At 34.7% G+C, this 21,392-nt stretch overlaps 1 protein-coding gene across 1 annotated transcript in view; it reads right to left on the bottom strand.

Annotated features, from left to right (window-relative positions):
* The window catches only part of LRBA (LPS responsive beige-like anchor protein), a 732,049-nt gene that overhangs the window by 130,377 nt on the left and 580,280 nt on the right, over positions 1-21,392 (bottom strand). Inside the window, exon 47 of the mRNA XM_030878183.2 lies at positions 19,173-19,325. Coding sequence (XP_030734043.1) covers positions 19,173-19,325 — 153 coding nt within the window. The remainder of the gene's footprint in view (positions 1-19,172; positions 19,326-21,392) is intronic.

Genomic DNA, 21,392 nt, shown 5'->3' with positions numbered 1-21,392 from the left:
AGTGGGTTTATATCTGGGCTCTCTATTCTGCTCCATTGGTCAATGTGTGTGTGTGTGTTTTTATGCCAGTACCATACTGTTTTGATTACTGCAGCTTTGTAACAGAGTTTGAAATCATAAAGTGTGATGCTGCCAGCTTTGCTCCTCTCAAGATTACTTTGGTTATTTGGGGTCTTCTGTGGTTCCATATGAACTTTAGGATTGTTTATATTTTTCCATTTCTGTGAAAAACACCAATAAAATTTTAATAGAGATTGCACTAAGTCTATAGAACACTTTGGGTAGTATGGATATTTTAACAATATTAATTCTTCTAATCCATGAACACAGGATATATCTCCATTTATTTTAGACTTCCTCAGTTTCTTTCATCAATGTCTTACAGTTTTCAGTGTACAGTTCTTTCACCACCTTGGTTAAATTTATTCCTAAGTATTTTATCTTTTTGATGCTACTATAAATGGGACTGTTTCCTTAATTTCTCTTTCTGATATATCATTATTAGTGTATAGAAATACAACTGATTTCTGTATATTGATTTTGTACCCTGCAACTACTGAATTTATTAGTTCTAACTGTGTGTGTGTGTGGTTTTTAGGGTTTTCTAAATGTGATAGTGAAATCTGCAAACAGAGATGTCACTTTACTTCTTCCTTTCTGATTTAGATACTTTTCATTTCTTTTTCTCACCTAATTGCTCTAGCTAGGCCTTGAAGTACTATGTTAAATAGCAATGGTGAGAGTAAGCACGCTTGTCTTGTTCCTGTTCTTAGATGAAACACTTTGTTTTTTACCACTGATTATGATGTTGGCTGTAGGCTTCTCCTATCTGGCCTTTATTATGGTGGGGAACATTCCTTCTATACATAGTTTGTTGACAGTTTTTATCATAAAAGAATGTTGGATTTTGTCAAATAAGGATACTGACCTGTAGTTTTCTTTTTTTGTTGTACCCATGTCTGGCTTGGGTATCAGGATAATGCTGGCCTTGCAAAATGAGTTTGGAAGTGTTCCCTCCTCTTCAATTTTTTGGGAGAATTTGCAAAGAATTAATTTTAATTCTTCTTTAAGTATTAGTATTAGTAGAATTCACCAGTAAAGCCATAAGGTCTTGGGATTTTCTTTGTTGAAAGGTTTCTGACTACTGATTTAAATTCCTTAATCATTACTGGTCTGTTAAGATCTTCTATTTATTCATGATTTAGTTGGCAAGTTGTACGTTTGTAAAAATATTTTATCTATTTCTTCTAGACTATAAATTTGTTGGTGTATAATAATTTACAATAGTTTCTTATGATTTTTTGCATTTCAATGGTATTGGTTGTAAGGTCTCCAATCTTATTTGTATCTTCTTTTCTTCTTATTAAGTCTAGCTACAGGTTTGTCAATTTTGTTGATATTTTTAAAAAACCATCTCCTAATTTTGTTGATCTTTTCTACTGTCTTTCTGATCTCTAATTTATTTATTTCTTCTCTGATCTTTGTTATTTTTTTACTTCTGCTAACTTGGGGCTTAGTTTGTTCATTTTCTATTTCTTTGAGGTGTAAAGTTAAGTTGTTTACTTGAGGTCATTCTTTTTTCTTAATAAGACATTTATCACTATAAACATCCTTCTCAAAACTGCTTTTGCTGCATCCCATAGTTTTGATATACCGTGTTTCGTTTTCAATTGTTTCAAGATGTTTTTGATTTGTTTTATTTTTTTTTTTTGCGGTACGCGGGCCTCTCACTGTTGTGGCCTCTCCAGTTGCAGAGTACAGGCTCCAGACGTGCAGGCTCAGCGGCCATGGCTCACGGGCCCAGCCGTTCCATGGCATGTGGGATCTTCCCGGACTGGGGCATGAACCCGTGTCCCCTGCCTCGGCAGGCGGACTCTCAACCACGGCGCCACCAGGGAAGCCCCTGCATGTAGTCTTTTGTGCAACTTATTTCATGACTCTCAGCCTTGGATATGATCTCTCAAACCAATGGACTAGTACTCAGGTTTGAGACATAGAGAAGCTAAAGGTTAAATTCCCCTCCCCTGTGATCATGGCAGAAACTACTAATCATTGACGGCATGTTCCAGGCAGACACTGCAAAATTATCAGAGCTGGCCCTCAAAGAAAACACTAAGTTCTACTGTTGTCCTGAAGCATTTTGGTTCTCCCTGATACCTTTGAATGACTCATCCATTTCTTATTCATTCTTATAGCAAACATGCCCTCAGTACCCATTATGGGCCAGATATTGTGATAGGCCTGGGGATGCAAAGAAAAATAAGAGCAGTCCTCAAGTGGCTCAACATTTTGTGGAGCAAACAGGCAAATAGAAAGACCATCAAAATGCTAGAAGTGTGCATGTGTAGCTAAAAGAACACACAGGAGGAGCATCTAAGGCAGACTCTGTTGGTGTATTTTGGTGGTGGTGGAGTGTGGATGGAGGTATAATTAAAGCTTCCCCAAGGGAATTCTGAAAAATGTGCAGAAATCAGCTAAGTGAAGGTTGGGGGTTAGGGGAAGGGAACAAAGAAGGGGGAAAGGAGAAGTATTGGTTGGAGGAGCAATGCGGAATGTTTCCAAGCAAAAGAAGTAGGTTATAAAATGTGAGAGAACTCAGCACTTTTAGAGCAGTGTAAGTTGTTCAGTATGACTAAACTATCTTCTGCAAGAGATGAATTTGGGGAAGTACACAGATAGATTGTAAAGAACCATGTATGTCAGGCTACGAGTCAAAAAGCCTATATGTAACCACTAAGGTAAAAGCAATTTTTTTAAGAGTCTCCAATTTAGGGAGTATACAATTTAGAAGCACCTTGAAATAGCATAAAGAAAAATAGTTGTTTTATATGATTTCCTATGATGCCGAATGAAATGTTCTCAGGATGATCCAGAAATATATACAAGTGATCTGCTTCTGAGGTGCAGATTAAATTTCTTCAAGGAATCTGGGTCACAGCTTATGCCATTTTACTTCTAAGAGGGATGAATCAGAATCCATTATATACAATTTTCTGGTATATAGAATAACTGTAATATAGTCTAATGAAAATAAAATTGAGAGGATATCATTAAAAAGACAATTTTAAAGAATATTCTGGAAAAGACAGGTTAAGTGGTTGATAATGGTTAAGTTGTATTCCCCCCTAAAACATATAGGAGTTCTAACCCCCAGTACTGTAGAATGTCACTTTATTTGGAGAGAAGGCCTTTACAAAGGTAATGAGGTTAAAATGAAATCATTAGGGTGAGCCCCAATTCAATATGTCTACTCTCCTTATAAAAGGAGGAAAATCTGGACACAGAAATGGACATGCACACAGGGAGAAAACCATATGAAGACTGGTGTTTGTTGCTACAAGCCAAGGAACCACCAAACACTGAGAGCTGAGAGACAGGCCTGGAACAGATCCTTCCCCACTGCCTTCGAGGGGGCATGATCCTGCTGACACCTTGATCTCATACTTCTAGCTTCCAGAACTGTGAGATAATAAATTTCTATTGCTTAAGGCACCCAGTCTATATACTTTGTCACAGCAGCCCCAGGAAACTAATAAAACAGGATTATAGGAAAAGTGACTCCTTCTAAGAACTTAAATGACAACTAAAAGCAATAGTTTACCCTAGACTGGACCTAGTATAGTAAGGTAAAAATTCTATAGAGAACATTATCATTTTAGCTAACAAAATTGATACATGGAAAGCAGATTACACATGTTACATTAATTTAAATTTATGAAATGGTAACTGTTACTATGGTTACATAAGAAAAGATCCCTATTCTACGGGAATACATACTGAAGTATTTGGGGGTAAAGGGCCATGAAGCACGTAATTTACCCTCAAATGATACAGTAAAAATATTACATATATGTGTGTATATTCTACATATATGCATATATATACACATAAATGTGTATTAATTTGTAATCACACACACGGAGGGGAGTGGGGTGGGGAAAGGAAGGGAGAGGAAGGAGGGGAGGGAGAAAGCTCACGTAAAAAAAGGCGGGGTGTATAAAATGTTACCAATAGTGAATTCTGTGAGCTATTTTTATTTTTGCAACTTTTTCTAAGTTTGAAATTATTCCCAAATGTTTTAAAAGTTGTTTTTTTAATGCTGAGTATGAAATTATATTATAAAACGTGCGTGAGAAATAAATGTCCCACATAGAATGGTGATTACTTTCAAGACATTACCTTTAGAATGGGAGGAAAGAGAACTGGTTTTTGCAAGGTTTCAATTCTTTTTGTAATATTCACTTAGAAAAAAAACCTGAAGCAAATGTGACCATTGTTAAGATTTGATAAAGCTAAGTACTGATCATTATTGCTTTATTCTCTACATTTTATCAAAAAAATTTTTAATGTACACAGTTGGAAATAAAATATTTTTAGTAGGACATAAGTAAGAGAAGAAAAGAAACATCCAAAACTGATTTAAGCCAACGAAATTCTAAAATGCCTCAGGAAAATCTGAGACATACATTTCCATGTAAAATAAAAATCAAGTATCACAGTCATGGCATTTAATTGAATATATTCTTTAATATTATAACAGTAATGCTAACTAAATTTGTCTTTGCTTAAAAATAAAAAACATCAGAATATCTACTTTGTAGAAAGTAACCTAACACTTATTTGGAATATCTGTTAATAGAGAGAAAAATGGCCTTCTTTTTCGTATTTACACAGTACTCATACAGCTATTCGTTAATTCCTAGCATTGCAAGTTCTTTGATATCCATACTAAAGTTTACTTTCTAAGCAATTCTAAAATAGAGTAAAAATAAGTAATGCTAGGAAAGCATGAAGCAATCCTTCTCTTCTTTTTCTTTCTTTTGGGGGAGAGGTCATTTTCTAGTTACCATAACTAAGGATAGTTGCTGATTTACACAAAATTTTTAGTTGGAAAAAAATTTTTTGGACATACATCAGTTATGGGCAAATCACACAGACATAAATATCATAGTAAGCAGTCATTTACCAGGTATCACCGGGCAGAGTTGCATGAAAGTGTCCATAGGCAGAACAACCCCCACCCCGCATCCCAGCAGAGATGCTGAGTGTCAGATCGACTGCCGCTGCAGGTGACATGGTCCAGTGCCAGGAACAAAGGCAGTGAGGGACTGGAGGCACCTCTTCCCAACACCATGGAACATCACCAGCAGCAATGGTGCTCGTGAGGGGAACCAGGAGAACACGGTTCCTCTGTGAATTCCACTTCCAGTCACATATTGTGAGCGCATTAGTCTCACTTTTCTTCTGCAACCATCACCATTAGTCCCTGGCAGAAATAACTTCCAGCTGTACCAGACAGCACACTACTGTGATAATTTAAACAAACATTAAAAACGAAAAGGTAAATAATATACTTTCTAAACCGCCTTCTTTTTTTTCTATTATAAAAAGTCTCTCTCCTTCCACCCTTCCCCTTCTCGTTACAACTAACCTCTAGAGAACATAAACTGCTCTGGGCAAGCAGTACATTATCATAAGGTTTCCTTTTTTTTTTCCCCCCCTGAAGTCAGTGCATCAAGGCACTTTAAGAACTTAAAGAAAGAAATTAAATTATGAAAAATTGCTCTGAAATAAATCAGATCAGCCATCTGCAAAATAATATCCCAGGTAATAACTTGGGAAGAATATCCAAATTCCAACCATGGTGATTGGGGTGAATTTTTATAGAAGTATGACGTGATTAACATATTTAATCAGCGGTGCTCTGTTTAAAGAAGGGGGATGGTCAACACAGATTATAGAAGGGAAGCACAGAAAGTAAGAATTTGGCAGTGTGTCCTAAATAAACCTAGAAGAGAGGTTGTTCAACCACATAAATATGAATATTATGATTTTTGTGGCAGGCACTCTATCTCTGTGTTGGAGACAGAGGCAGCAGGCTAACATGGCCATTGAGATTTCCTTTGGAATTTACATGTCATTCCATGAGGGCAGGGGGCCTTGTCTGTTTTGGTTACCTCTGTATCCCCAGAACCTAGAAGAATGTAAGCACTGAACAAGTATTGTTCAGTTAATTATGATCATCCCACTGTCTTTTATGCTAAATCAATATTACCATACAGTGATTTTTGCTTGTATTTGGATTCCCATACAGTTTTGGCTGAGAGAGAAACTGCTGGCCAGAAAAAAGAAATCTGCTGGTTTCTTTGATGGTTAAATTCCTCATGACAAATAATTTTGCTTTATATGTTACCACTTGCACATCTGTTTAGTGCAAGTTAGTAACTGAAATATTTATCAACAGTTGGCACATGAAAAAAACTAAGTCTGGCTGCCTTTGTCAGGCCGCTCCTAAAATTTTCTGATTTTTACTGATTTTACATTTGAATCTCTTCCTCTTAAATTAAAAATCTTGGTTTTGATGACATGAACACAGTTACTCATTTGCTTGATTTACAATATACCCATAATAGTTTCAAAAGAAATAGACCAATATTACCTAAGTATAAGGCTAATAAAAAAGGTTTAAGATATTTTCTGGCTCTTTTGTCCATAATACATATCCTAGTAGGGGTATTTTACTTATCCTATTAGGGTCATTTATTCCAAAGTCTTTTCAATTTCATTGGATTTTTCCTCTTTTTGATCTTATTTTTTAAGTTATATAAAACATTTAATAATTTCAAAGTCAAAACTATTAAAGAAAATAGATTCCACTAGTGAATATGACATTTCTTACTTTGGCCAGTGTAACTTTGGAAAAGACACCTGTAAGCTGGGTCAAGGGATAAATAGGTAACCTTGCTAGAGATTGGCAAACTTCCCTTCATTGGGAGTGTGTCATTTTGCATTCCCATCAGCAATGTAGGAGAATGCCTCTTTTCCCACAGCCTCATCAACAGAGCATCTTGGTGAATTTTTGGAATACTGCCAATCTGAAAGATGAAGATGGAATTTCAGTACAATTTATATTTCTCCTATTATGAGTGAGGTTGAATATTTTTTTCCATGTGTTTAAGGGGAACTAACATTTGTTTTCCTGTGAATTGTTGCTCATTTTTCTATTATATTGTTGGGTTTATTTTTCTATAATTTTTAGGAGTTCTCTATAAGTGAGGTTCTCTAGCATTTGTCTAAGTTTTAATTCTCAAATATTTTTATTCAGTTTGTCATTTGTTTTTTGACTTTGCTTCTGATGCATTTTGCTATGTGAAAATTATCTGTGTTTATGTAATCAAAAGTGATCAGTTCTTTTGTTACCTTTGGGTTTTCAGTCAAAGTTGGGAAAGTTTTTCCCACCCTCAGGTTATATAGAAATTCACTAAAGTTTTCCTCTAGCATTTGTTTTACCTTTTCACATTTAGACATCTAGTCCTTGGTTTTTGGTACGACAAATAAAACTAAGGTTATCTTTTTTCATACAGCTAACCCATACCATTTATTATAAAGTCCATCTTTTCCCCACTGCTTTGAGGTTAGGATGGGGGTTTACATCTTCTCTTCCCTTAACCAACACTAAGCCACTAGGATAGTATCAGTACAAAGTAGGTACTCAAGAAGTATGTGATGAATGAATAAATAATTGTGCCTTATTTATTAACTGTACCTCAGGAGATTCTGATGCAGATTATGTTTTCCATACACCAAACTTTTAAGATACACCTCTGTAAAAGATACAGTTTACACCTGAAACCAGGACTCTATATGCAAAAAGGCATAGAAGGTCCACTGGGTAAGGAGAATAATGACCAGTGAGTCACATGTGTATGAAACCAGACTGAGAATGGGTTGTAGAAAGGCCATAGGGTGGTATGTAGGGGATTTTAATGAAAAGTTTAAAGGAAAATGAGAGTTTTGAGAAGAGCTGTTTGCAGGGTTTCGTTTTATTTTGTTTTCTGAGGTGGTAGTGGTAAGGATAAGGTTATGAGCTTTACAATATAGTTTCGTTTAAATTTAATAGTGGGGGTCACCAGGGCATCCCTCAAGCTTTTACCTTGCCACATATGCATAAAATAACATAATAGGTCAAAAGAAGATTGGAAACCCTGACAGAAAAATGACAGCTGGCACAAGTAAGAACTCTAAAATGCTAACAGGAAAGCTAAAAAAAGGCAGAAAAATGTGGGTCATTTTAGCTAAAGAACAAAAAGCTCTATGTATCTCAACTTTTTAGGATATCACGAAAAATATCTGAATATTTAACAATGAGTACACCAGAAAAGGCTATTCTCTAAGAGGCAGGGAAATGTGTAATCTATTTCACAAAAAGATTTATTTTCAAGGAAAATGATGAAAAACATTGGAATTTGAAAGTAAAAACTTCAATTGTATGGAAGTTTTTCTTTATGAGAATTATCTCATTCCTGCATGATGCTGAGTATTTCAGGCACTCTTCTATTCATTTCAGAACGTTTCTATCAAGGTAGAGTAGTAAACAAAATTAATAGGCATTTTTCTCCTTTCTTAACTTCTTTAGAAGACATAAGATTGCATAAAACTATAGTTATAATACTGTACAGTGGGTTTATAACATATATAGATGTACTGTACATGAAAGGAGCACAAAATATGGGTAAGGGGATGAAACTAAGTTGGAACAGTCACTGTATTTTACTGGAATTAAGCTAATATTAATCTGAAGTAGATTGTGATAAATTAAGATGCATTTTGTCCCTAGAGTAATGACTGACTAAGAAAATAACTAAAAGAAATAAATAGTAAAAAAAAAAAAAATTAATGAAATAATATGGTAGACTAGAAATATCTATTTAATATAAAAGAAAAATTTAAAGTAAGAAAAGAGAAACAATAAGACCCAAGACTAAAGAACATAATCAGCAAAATGGCAGACATGAATCCAAACATATCAACAATAGCATTAAATAGCAGAGACTATCAGACTGGATAAATAACATCATCCAACTATATGGTATCTACAAAAGATAGACTTTATATTCAAAGACAAAATAGCTTGAAAGTATAAGAATGGAAATCTATGTACCATGCAAATAGTAACAACAGAGAGCTGGATTGGCTATACTAATATTAAGCAAATCAAACTAAAAAAGTACTAGAAACAAAGAGGGACAATTTATGATGAAAAAGAAGTTCAGGAAAATAGTGCTGAAAAATACCCCCACCTTGAAAAAAAGATATCAGTTCCTATCACTAGAATCTGGAAATGTTATATATGGAAAAAGGGTCTTTGCAATGTGATTAAATTCAGGATTTTGAGATTGAAGCATCATTCTGGATTATGAGGGAGGGCCCTGCATGTAATCACATGTATACTTTTAAGAAGAAGGTGGAAAGAGATTTCACTATAGACAGAAGAGGAGAAGGCAATGTGAGGACAGAGGCAGAGATCATCTAAAGGGAGTATAACACTGATTTTGGACCTCCGGCCTCTAGAACCATGAGAGAATAAACTGCGATTGTTTTAAGCCCCCAAGTTTTTGGTAATTCGTTATAGCAGCCATTGGATATTAATATATGCACTTAACAGCAGGATTCAAAAACACAGGAAGCCAAAACAGAACAGAAAATATTTGGGAACTTCAACATCTAACTAGCAAAAGTTTACAGACATAGGCAAAATCAGCAAAGATATAGAAGACTTAAACATAAAAACTTGATCAACTGACACCTATAGAATACTCAACAACATAAGAATACCCATTCTTCTCAAAAGCAAATGAAGAATTCTCTAACACAGACCACATACTAGGTCATAAAGCAAGTCTCAGTACACTTAAAACAACAGAAATCATACAAAGTATATTCTCCAATCAACGTGAGATTAAATTAAAAATAAAAAACAGAAGGAAATTTGGAAAATTCACAAATATCTAGAAACTAAGCAGTATAGTTCTGAAAAACCCATGAGTCAAAAATCACAAGAGAAATTAGAAAATGTTGTGAGAAATGAAATTAAGCAAACAAAATATCAAAACTTATGGGATGTAGCAAAAATAGTACATAAAGGGAAATTTATAGGTGTAAAAGCCAATATTAGAAAAGAAGGAAGAGGGACTTCCCTGGTGGTCCCATGGTTAAGGCTCCACACTCCCAATGCAGGGGGCCAGGGTTCAATCTCTGGTCAGCGAACTAGATCCCACATGCTACAAGTAAAAGAGCCTGCATGCCGCATGCCACAACTAATATGGCCCGCATGCTGCAATTAAAAAGATCCTGCATGCTGCAACTAAGACCTGGTGCAGTCAAATAAATAAATATTAAAAAAAAAAGAAAGAAAGAAAGAAAGAAAAGAAGGAAGAACTCAAATTAAAAAAACTTGTTTCCTTACTGTATAGCACAGAGAACTATATTCAGTATCCTATGATGAACCATAATGGAAAAGAATATTAAAAAAAGAATGCATATATATGTATAACTGAAACACTTTGCTGTACAGCAGAAATTAACACAACATTATAAATCAACCATATTTCAATTAAAAAAAATAACAAACTAGTTTCCCAAATTAAGAATCCAGTAAAAGAGCAAACCAAATCCAAAGCAAGCAGAAGGAAAGAAACAATGAATATTAGAGTGAAAATCCAATGAAAGGAAAAAAAATAGAAACACAACAGAGAAAAAACAATGAAGTGAAAAGTCAGTTCTTTGAAAAGATCAACAAAACTGACAAACTGTTAGCAAGACTGACCAAGGGAAAAAAATGATACAAACTACCAAAAATCAGGGGTGAATGAGGTAATACCACTACCCACCTTAGAGGCATTAAAATGATTATAAAGCATACAATGAACAACTTCACACAAATAAATTAGACAACTTAGATCAAATGGCCAAATGCCTAGAAAGACACAAACTACTGAAACTGATTCAAGAAAAAAATCGAGAATCTGAATAAACCTATAACAAGTAAAAAATTGTTTTAGTAATTTAATATCTTCCCCCCCCACACACACACATAAAATGTCCTGACAGCTTCAGTGGTGAATCCAGTTAGACATTTAAAGAAGGAATAATAGCAATCCCTCACAAGGTCTTTCAGAAAATAGAGGAAGAGGTAACACTTTGCTCCATCTCATTCTATGAGACCAATATAAATCCTGATATTAAAATCATACAAAGATATCACAAGAAAACTACAACCCAATATTCCTCATGAATACAGATGCAAAAGTCCTAAAAAATAATAATTTCTCAACAAAATATTAACAAAAAATACAGTACAGATCAAAAGAATTTATATCATCCAAGGGTGATACACTCATGGAATGCAAGGTTGGTTTAACAACCAAAAGTCAATTAATCTAATATATCATATTTCACTTTTTGTTTGGAAAACTTTTCCCTATTCCAAGATCACAAAGAATTCCTCCTGTATTATCTTCTAAAAGTTTATAATTTTGCCTTTTGTTTGTTTTTTTATTCATTCATTCACTTTTTACTTTATTTTTAAAGCTTTAATATATTTTAATTTTTGTTGATAGTATAAGGTTACAACTTAACTTTTTTCCATATTAATATTAATATCTGTTATGAGTTGAATGGTATTCCCCCAAATTCATAGGTTGAAATCCTTAACTTCCCAGTAACTCAGAATGTGACCTTATTTGGAAATAGGGCCATTACATACGTAATTACTTATGTTAAGATGAGATCATACTGGAGTAGAGTGGGTCCCTAATCCAATATAACTGATGTCCTTATAAAAAGGGAAAATTTTGACACAGATATACACACACATAGAGGGAGGATGATGTGAACAGACGTAAGGAGAGCATAGCTAAATACAAGTCAGCAAGAGGCCTGGAACCAATTCTTCCCCCAACAACCCTCAGAAGAAACCAACCCTGCTGAACTTTGATTTCAGACTTCTAGCCTCCCAGGACTGTGAGACAATATATTCCTGTTGTTTAAGCCACCCAGTTTGTGGTACTTTGTTATGGCAGCCCTAGGAAACCAACACAATTACTATTTATCTCAGCATCTAAATTGAGAAGTCCTTCCTTTCCCCACAGATCTGTAATACCAACTTTATGATAGATGAAGTTTCTTTATATGTCCTGGTCTGTTTCTGGGTTCTCTGTTCTCTTTGATTAGTCTCTTTCTCCTAATTTCCCTAATTACTACAGCTTTAAAATAATTCATGATATATAGTAAAGCAAGTCCCTCTGAAATCTGTTCTTGTTCTCAGAAAGGGTTGTGGTTATAATTGGCCCTTTACCCTTTGCAATCAGTTTTTTATATTCCAACAAAACGAAACAAACCTACTGGGACCTGGATTGGTTTTCATATTGCATTTATAAACAAATTTGGGGAGAATTAATAATCTATCAACACAGTACATCTTTTTATTCCCACTTATTTAGGTGGCCATTCAGAACTAGAATTTTCATGGTAAATGATATACAGAACTAAAAGCAAACCAAACAATATTAATTTTAGCTTTTTAAAATGTTTCATACATATCTGCCCCCATTCCCCAGGGCTTTAGATCCAGCCACTGCAGGGAGTGGGGAAGTGGAGGGAAGGATACGCCCATAGTTGAGAATAATTATCACCAACTATACCACCATGACTATTTACATTCTTGGCCATATCATTATCAATGTGTAAAATGAAAAGGCAATTGGAAAAGGAACAGTATGAAAAAAGCATGTTAGCTTCTGGCATTTGTATTCCCCCCCCCCCAAAAAAAAAGTTGCTTAGTCAGCTCTCTTAAGAAACAGGGTTTTGAATCCCATTTCTTCAGAAAATGGAAACAAGGATATGAATACAGGTCAAAAAAGTGCAACCCCTTTCAAACCTCAACCAAACCTTTCAACCTTACAGTGTTTCTAAACACTGTAATTTAGAATATAATATGCTATTACAATAATCTAATTGCTATATCACTACAAATTCAGCCATCTCAAGCTGCAGGTCTTGCTATATGTACATATATAGCACTTTTTCATCAGGGAAAAGAGAGTCTTAGTCTCATCACTTAAGAATTGTAAATTTTCCATTCAAAGGAAAAAGAAAAGACTGACCTAGTTCATGCACATATATAAGATCTATGAAGATTTACGCTGAAGAGATTTAAATTTTACCAATAGATAGGAAAACACTAGGTTGATGGTGAAATAAAATTTGAAATTTTTATTTTTCTCGTAGACAACAATATAAAAAATCACTTTTAATCTGTCCATATATTATCTGGAAAGAAGATAACATACTCATTTAATTTTTCTTTATCTTCTCAAGCAAGTGACAACCCATGCCACCTTTATGAAACAGTAGGAAAGAGAGAAGCTACAGAAGATACACAAAAGCAAAGGTGACTCTAACTGGTAACCTCAGGACAATTCACTAATAGGAGCCTTCCTTTACTAAATTCATGCCACCTCTCAGCCCTGAGAAGCTTTCTATTTCAACAGCCTAAGTTATCAAAAAGGAAGTAACCTCCAAAGAGTAGAGGTATTGTCTGCCTGGTTCACTGAGTCTAACAGTGCTCGTACATAGATAGGCAACTCAGTAAGTACCTGTTAGATGAACAAATTACTTTCATTATTATTATAACTTGAATAAATTACACATCCTGTGGAAAAAACAAAATGCTCCACCTCACCAACTTTTATAAACTTTTACAAAAAATATTACTGCTGAGAGTATGACTTTCTTTGTCTCTTATTCAACTTAAAACTCAAAGGTTGTAAGAGGCAGTATAATATAGGTCCATAACATCGACCTTATATCATGAGATAATGATAAGCAGTCTGAATTCACACATTTTCATATTATTTGGAAGTATGAGAACCTGTTTCTCATTTATATTTCTGAAGCAGTATTTGGAATAATTTTTCTTCTGGTCTAGGAAGTATTAAATAAAACAGACCAATCTCTTGGATGTATTTAAGACTGCTTTGGTTTTACCCTGATTCCAACTCTTCAGAACAAAGAAAATTTAATTTATATACCTGAAAGAATAATCAGACCTATGAAGGTTTTCTTTCTAAAATACACAGGATATTATCTTCTGTGTATAAATTCGACACTTAAGGCCAACTCATAAATCCTTATTTACATCTTCACTACCTACAGAAAGCTCAAGGAGTAAAATAGTTATAGATAAGGTAGCAGTTACAGGCCTCTAACACAAAGAAAATGTAGCGTTACTGTCCATCATCAAAATCATGCTCCTAAAAATATTCTATTCCCTTGAAATAATACTTGGGCAACCAAATACTTAAAAAAGGCATGCTGGGTATCTTAAAATGAGTATGTCAGTTAATTAAATCTATGATCCCCCGCTACCAATGGAGTACTGTACAATCTGTTATTATTCACTGTCCTATAGATCATCTGTTCTTGGTGCTGGTTTGTTCCAGGAAGAGAGACAGCTGCAACACTATATCCCTGTTCAACCTGAGGACCATCTGACTTTAATTGTAACACACAGCTTGATGTGGCTCTGGCTATGAGAAGCCAAAGTATCGTCTGTAATAATCTGGAAAAGCAGAAACCTGCCAACAGAGGGCTGAAAACAGGGACTTGTGCTGTCTGGCTGCCTGACGGGCTGCAGGAAATATGATTAATGAGCAAGGTATAATGATATCAGGAACCCGATTAGCACCACAAAAAGGTCACAGATCAAAGTAGTATGCATTTCATGAGCTACAATCATTGCATAAAATCTGTGGACTTGAAGAGGAAAACCAAAAAGAGGAGGGCGATAAAACCCTTATGTGATAACAGGCTAACATACATAAAATACCATACTAATAATTTAGTCACTTACAGAAAGTTAACAGGAAAATTTAAAACGAATCAATATGAACTGCACCATAGGAAAGCTTTGTTCATCACAGGTGTATAATAAAATATTTTTGAATGAATGAATGAGTTATTAAATTCTTTCCTAAAGGCACATGTAAGTAAAATCAAGTATTTTTCTAATTATGAGTTAAAATTATCAGAGATGTAAATATTTGACTGTAAAATGTTTGCATTTAACTTGCAGTAAATTTTTATGAGTTCTGTTAAGAATATAAGCTTATTCAGAAGCTAAACTATGAAGACATCTGTAAAACTCAGAGAAAGAGGAATCACTGGGACAAATGTTTAATAGCTCAATAATAAGTTACATTAAATGTGCAGTTAGTATTATAAAATACTACTGTTTAACATTTGATAGTCATACAGAAGTTTAGAGCATGAGCAGGCAAAACCAAAATCTTATTGGAAAACAATTTGGTAAGCTGCCACCTTCTTTTCCTTGGTGTCCTTGTGAGACTTGTTCCAAATAGATCTGACTCTTCTGAGGAGAGGGTACTGAGAGTAGGGATGGGGGTACTATCAGAAGAATGGCTTACTTTATACAGTTACATTTTCTTAATTGTCAAAATATTGTTGAAGAGCTTTAAATATAACTTACTCAAATGTTTCTGCCTCTTAGACCTCTTTTAAAGTAAACACATTAACAAATTTCTTTGTATTTTTAACAATACTAAATATGGTAATGATTAATAGAGTTGGTTCCCTTGAGACTTAAAAGTATAAACTGAGAAAAAATGCTTCAATAATAAAATGATCAGAACATGGTTTTAATTTTTTAAAAAATATATTCCTCAAGAATGGGGATGATTATTTACAACTTTCAAATATTATATAAATATTATTTTATATCTACCTAATAGCAAAAACGTTTATTCACAATGGTGATTCAGCCTGCCATACACTGTCACCCCACAGTAAGCCCTCAGGCACTGCAGCCACCCGCAACGGTGCAACCCCTGGGACTCAGGAGGGAAAGAACAGGATACTGGCCCCAGACAGCTAAGGTGTATATCAAAGGAATGACTTCAAAGAGCCCAGATTCTTGCATCTTCCCATACATAGAGACGCACTAAATTCATTAATTTGAGATACCTGGTTTTCCTTAATTAACAGTAATCTTTTGATGCTCCAACTACCTGGGCTTGAAGTACTTAGAAAGTCCACTGAATAAAACAATTCTCAAAAAAAAAAATGGTGATTCAGAAGGAACCATTAAAAAGGAAAAGACAAGCCACAAACTAGGAGAAAAATATCTGCAAAACATATGTTGGATAAAGGATTTTTATGGAGGATATATAAAGATGTCTTACAAATAAATAATAAAAAGACATACAACCCAATTAAAAAACAGGCAAAAGATCTGAATAAATAGCTCACCAAAGAACATACTAAGAGTAGGAAATAAGCCTGTGAAAAGATGGTCAACATCATTAGTCATTAGGGAAATACAAATTAAAATCACAATGAATCACTGGAAGAGTTAAAATAAAGAAGATTGACTGGGCTTCCCTGGTGGCGCAGTGGTTGAGAATCTGCCTGCTAATGCAGGGGACACGGGTTCGAGCCCTGGTATGGGAGGATTCCACATGCCGCGGAGCAACTAGGCCCGTGAGCCACAACTACTGAGCCTGCGCGTCTGGAGCCTGTGCTCCGCAACAAGAGAGGCCGGGATAGTGAGAGGCCGGCGCACCGCGATGAAGAGTGGCCCCCGCTTGCCACAACTAGAGAAAGCCCTCGCAAAGAAATGAACACCCGACACAGCAAAAATAAATTAATTAATTAATAAACCCCTACCCCCAACAACAACAAAAAATAAATAAATAAATAAAGAAGATTGACAATACCAAGTCTTTGCAAGGATATGGCAAATTGAAATTTCACATACTGTTGGTGGGAATGCAAAATGGTAAATATATTCTTATCATATGACTCAGCAATTAAACTCCTAGGAATCTATCCAATAGAAATGAAAACAGATATCCACCCTAAGACATATGCAGATATTCTTAAGAGCCTAAAACTGGAAAAAAGCAAAATGTCCATAAACTGGTAAATAAACAAAAGGTGTTATATCTATATGATGGAATACTATGCAGCAACACAAAGAAATTACTGATATATGCACAATATGGAGGAATCTCAAGAACATCATGCTAAGTGGAAGAGTCAGGTACAAAAAGACTACATACGGCAGGATTCCATATATATAAAATTTCTAGAAAAAGCAAAACTAAAGAGACAGAATCAGTGGTTGCCTGAGACTATGACTGGGAGCAAACAGATACAAGGAAACTTTTTGCAGTGAGGTAAGCTGATTGTGCTGATGGTTACATAACTGTATACATTTATTAAAACTCATTGAATTGAGCACTTTTAAAAAGATGGATTTTATGGTATGCAAATTATACCTCAATAAATGTGTTTTAAAAGCATAGAAAATTATTGAAAGCAAAAACCAAAAAAAACCCCCCAAAACTGCAGAATGACTAGACCTTCTATTGACATCTACGTACCCCTGGAGAGAAAAAAAAAAAAAAAAAAACACGACCATAGACAACCGTCACATTTAAAAGTTTGACATCTCCTTTAACATCTTTCAGAGGTAAGCTTTGTCTTGGGCTCTCATTTTAATTACAGTTAACTTAAAAATCTTGAAAAATACATGCAGTAAACCAAAATACAACATGTACCTTAAGACTGTGATAGAATAATGTTAGGTGCTATTGCCTGAAGACCTCCTGTAAGCCAGAGAAAATTCTAGGTATTTTACATACATAATTACAATTTTACACATATAATTTTCAAATTACAATGAGGAAATCAAGGCTCAGAAAGGTTAAATTGCCTAAGGTCCCATAACCAGCAATGTGAGTTACCCACGATTAGGAAAACTGGTCTAACTTCAAAGCCTACGCTCTTTCCACTCCCCCTGCACTGCTTCCAGTGTATGTAAAACATGAATTTTCAGTAATAATGGGATTACAATTAGGATCTAGAATACTGTACAGGATTAAAATATAATTGTTGGGCTTCCCTGGTGGCGCAGTGGTTGAGAGTCCGCCTGCTGATGCAGGGGACACAGGTTCGTGCCCCGGTCTGGGAGGATCCCACATGCCGCAGAGCGGCTGGGCCCGTGAGCCATGGCCGCTGAGCCTGCGTGTCCGGAGCCTGTGTTCCGCAATGGGAGAGGCCATAACAGTGAGAGGCCCGTGTACCGCAAAAAAAAAAAAGTATATGTGTGTACATATATATATATATATATAAAATTGTTGGTAGAAAAGGTAAGCATACCAAGAAAACTAAAATGAAATAATTTTCCTTGTTTTAGTAAAATTAAAAACACAATGCAATTTACGTTTCTTTTTTATTTTACTTATTTATTAAATAAATTTATTTATTTATTTGTTTCATTTTTTAATTTTTTGGCTGTTGGGTCTTTGTTGCTGTGCGCGGGCTTTTCTCTAGTTGCGGCGAGTGGGGGCTACTCTTCGTTGTGGTGCGAGGGCTTCTCATTGTCGTGGCTTCTCTTGTTGTGGAGCACGGGCTCTAGGTGCACGGGCTTCAGTAGTTGTGGCACTTGGGCTCAGTAGTTGTGGCACTCGGGCTCAGTAGTTGTGGCTCGTGTACCCTAGAGCGCAGGCTAAGTAGTTGTGGTGCATGGCTTAGTTGCTCTGCAGCCTGTGGGATCTTCCCAGGCCAGGGATCGAAACTGTGTTCCCTGCATTGGCAGGTGGATTCTTAACCACTGCGCCACCAGGGAAGCCCTAGGTTTCATTTTTAATATGAAGTATGAAGTATGATAAAGAAACTACTTTAAAAAACTGAGAATAAAGCTCCCTGATTCTAGGCATTTATGGAAATTAAAGGCAAAAAGGAAAAGTCATATATTTTTTCATAAAATAATCCAGAACCCATACAACAGAGGACATTAAAGAGTCCACAGGAGAGGATTATGAAGAGTTGGTTGTAAGCACAATGATTATTGCACTTTTCACTTTTTAACTTTTCATATTCTAAATATCAGATGAAGATTTCCTTCAAAAGACAGATACAGCATATAATTTGAAAATCTTGTTTCTATTATCAAAATGTACAATGGCCTTCCAACCTGAACACAGAATTATGTTCTTCTCCTAGTACAAGAAACTCATATTTGAAAAAGTATAGAATTCAATAAGAAAGTCACTTATAATCTTGAATCATCATGTTCATATAAAAGTAACCTAAATTCTGCATAAAAGAATAAAAGACACATTATACCTTTCATGTCAATAAGATTTTATAAAGTATATATGGAGATTCATGAACTATTATGTCACTTTTAGTTATCCCTATCAACTACAGTTTTGCCCAGAAGAGCAAGGGTTAATGATTATACCAACACATGAAAGATACTTTGAGAAAAGGCTCATGACAGACAGAGTAGATGATTACTATCTTACCAATCTGTTTATGCGAACAAATTCTTCTGAGGTTTTGGCCCAAGGAGGAAGTTCAACATCAGACACTACTGTCCCATCATCCATCACTCCAAGATTATAATTATTGAAGTTGACAAACATCTCAGGGAGATAATAAAATTCAGGGATCAACTCCTATATAAAAATAAAAGACAATGTCATATTATAAATTGTAGAATACTGACTAGGTATTCATAAAAGGGCTGATCATTTACTATTGTGCAGAAGAACAAAATAAACATAGGAAAGTTTTTACTCTTTTCATATCATAGCCCTATCACAAAGTTCTATTAAGGTAGACAGATCCCATCCAACCAAATTTAAATAACACCTTACTGGGTGGTCACATGCTTTCCTTTAGGACAAATCTTACAAATTCAAAACTCTTATATACCAACATTTGAGTAATATTTGAGGTTTGACAAGACGTAAACAGAGTTTAACATGCTGTAATATCAACAACAGCTTAAACTAGATTTTTTTGAGGTATATGGAATTTTTTGCCAGAAAAAAAAAACAAAATCTTTATAAGCATTAAAATGCTTTGGTCCATCACCAACCAGGAAGATATTCATTGCATTTAGCCACAGTGTAACAGTATGTTTTGCTCACATTTCAAAACATTCAAATTTAGTTTTAGGGTACTAACTCTTATAAAAGATCAAAAGTTATAATCAGCCTAGAAAATGACCTGCACGAGAAACTAAGTAATATAAACTTGACTTTAATAAGGACATTTAAAATACGCTTTAACAGGATACTTAATAAGCAGAAAAATGCAGCCAGTTAGGTTTTTGTGTACAATAAGCCCCATGTATAACTATTTCAGAGGTCCTATAGATCAGACTTGAAATCCAGTCTTGACATGGGTCAGTGACTCAGTGGTCTTTCAGATACCCCCTCAGGGCCAGCTATGGCAGGCCCGGCTTTCCAAATGGTTGAGTGAAATAGGGAGGTCATCAGATTTTGGACAAGGTCAGTATGAACTCACTAGAGCAAAGAAAAAAAATTCAGCAGGAATTAAGCTATTATCACCTCCATCATCCATGTGAAATGTTCCTTGACTTTGAATCGTACATCCTTTGTTTACAATCACAATAATTAACTAAGCAGGGTAGAAATGAGCTTGTCCTCCAAATGCCTGACAACCACCTGATCACTGACTTGCAAAACATTTAAACTGAACAAAATTAATTTTTTTAAAAGGAAGATCCTGTTAAGTTTAACCATAAATGAAATGATGCAATGTTCATACAACAATTTTAAGAATCTCTTCTCCACAATGATGCATATAAGTCTAATTGACAAAAGACATATTTTATGCAACAAAAAGCTATATTCAATTTGTTTTAGCTAAATAACTTACTGCATGACATGAGTCAAGTACTAAAATAAACTCTTAATAAACATCACATTTAATCTTCACAACAACTTATCACACTTAATCTTCACAACAACTTTACAAGGTAAGGTATCATCTCCATTTAAAACATTAACTAAGGCTCAAAGAAGTTAAGTAATATGCCCAAGGTTATGTAGCTGATTTATGATAAATTTGGAACTTAGATCAAGATTTGTTTAACTCTAAAGCCTGTGTCCTCAATCATCAAAAAAGCATGGGTTCCATTACATAATATATACAGTGCTACACATTTAAAATATGTTTTTAACATATATTCTAAGCAATTTTTTTAAAAAGTAAACAAAACCTTTTCATTCTTCTATGATAAGAAAACAACTGGTTCTCCTGAAAAAAATACTTTATTTATATATGTGTATATGTATATATACTACACATATAGGAAGAATTTTTTAAATATGCTATAATTATTATTTACCCATATATAAATATGTCTTTATAACTATCAATTTGCTGAAATATGTATTCAATAAATTCCAACTTTGAGAAAATTTCCCAAAATGTCTTATTTTCACTCCATATTGCTTGTGCTAGTAAAGAGGAATGTTACTCTTGCCAAGTCTTGTTCTACAATAGTAATGGAGGACCATGCCTTCCTTGTGTATTCAAAATCAAAAGCAGCATTTTGGTTTAATTACTTACTTATTCTTTAAATTTCAATAATACTTGCCCACCCGTACCCACACCCTAATGCTCTCACAATTAGAGGATATTGTCCTTCTTTTGCCTGTTATACTCATTATGCTTCTATATAATTCTCCTAGGAATCAAAACAAATATAA

Source organism: Globicephala melas, chromosome 5 (assembly GCF_963455315.2).
Source record: "Globicephala melas chromosome 5, mGloMel1.2, whole genome shotgun sequence".
NCBI classification, from domain to species: domain Eukaryota; kingdom Metazoa; phylum Chordata; class Mammalia; order Artiodactyla; family Delphinidae; genus Globicephala; species Globicephala melas.
Note: the sequence above shows the minus strand (reverse complement) of the source record. Positions and strands in the feature narration are given on the sequence as shown.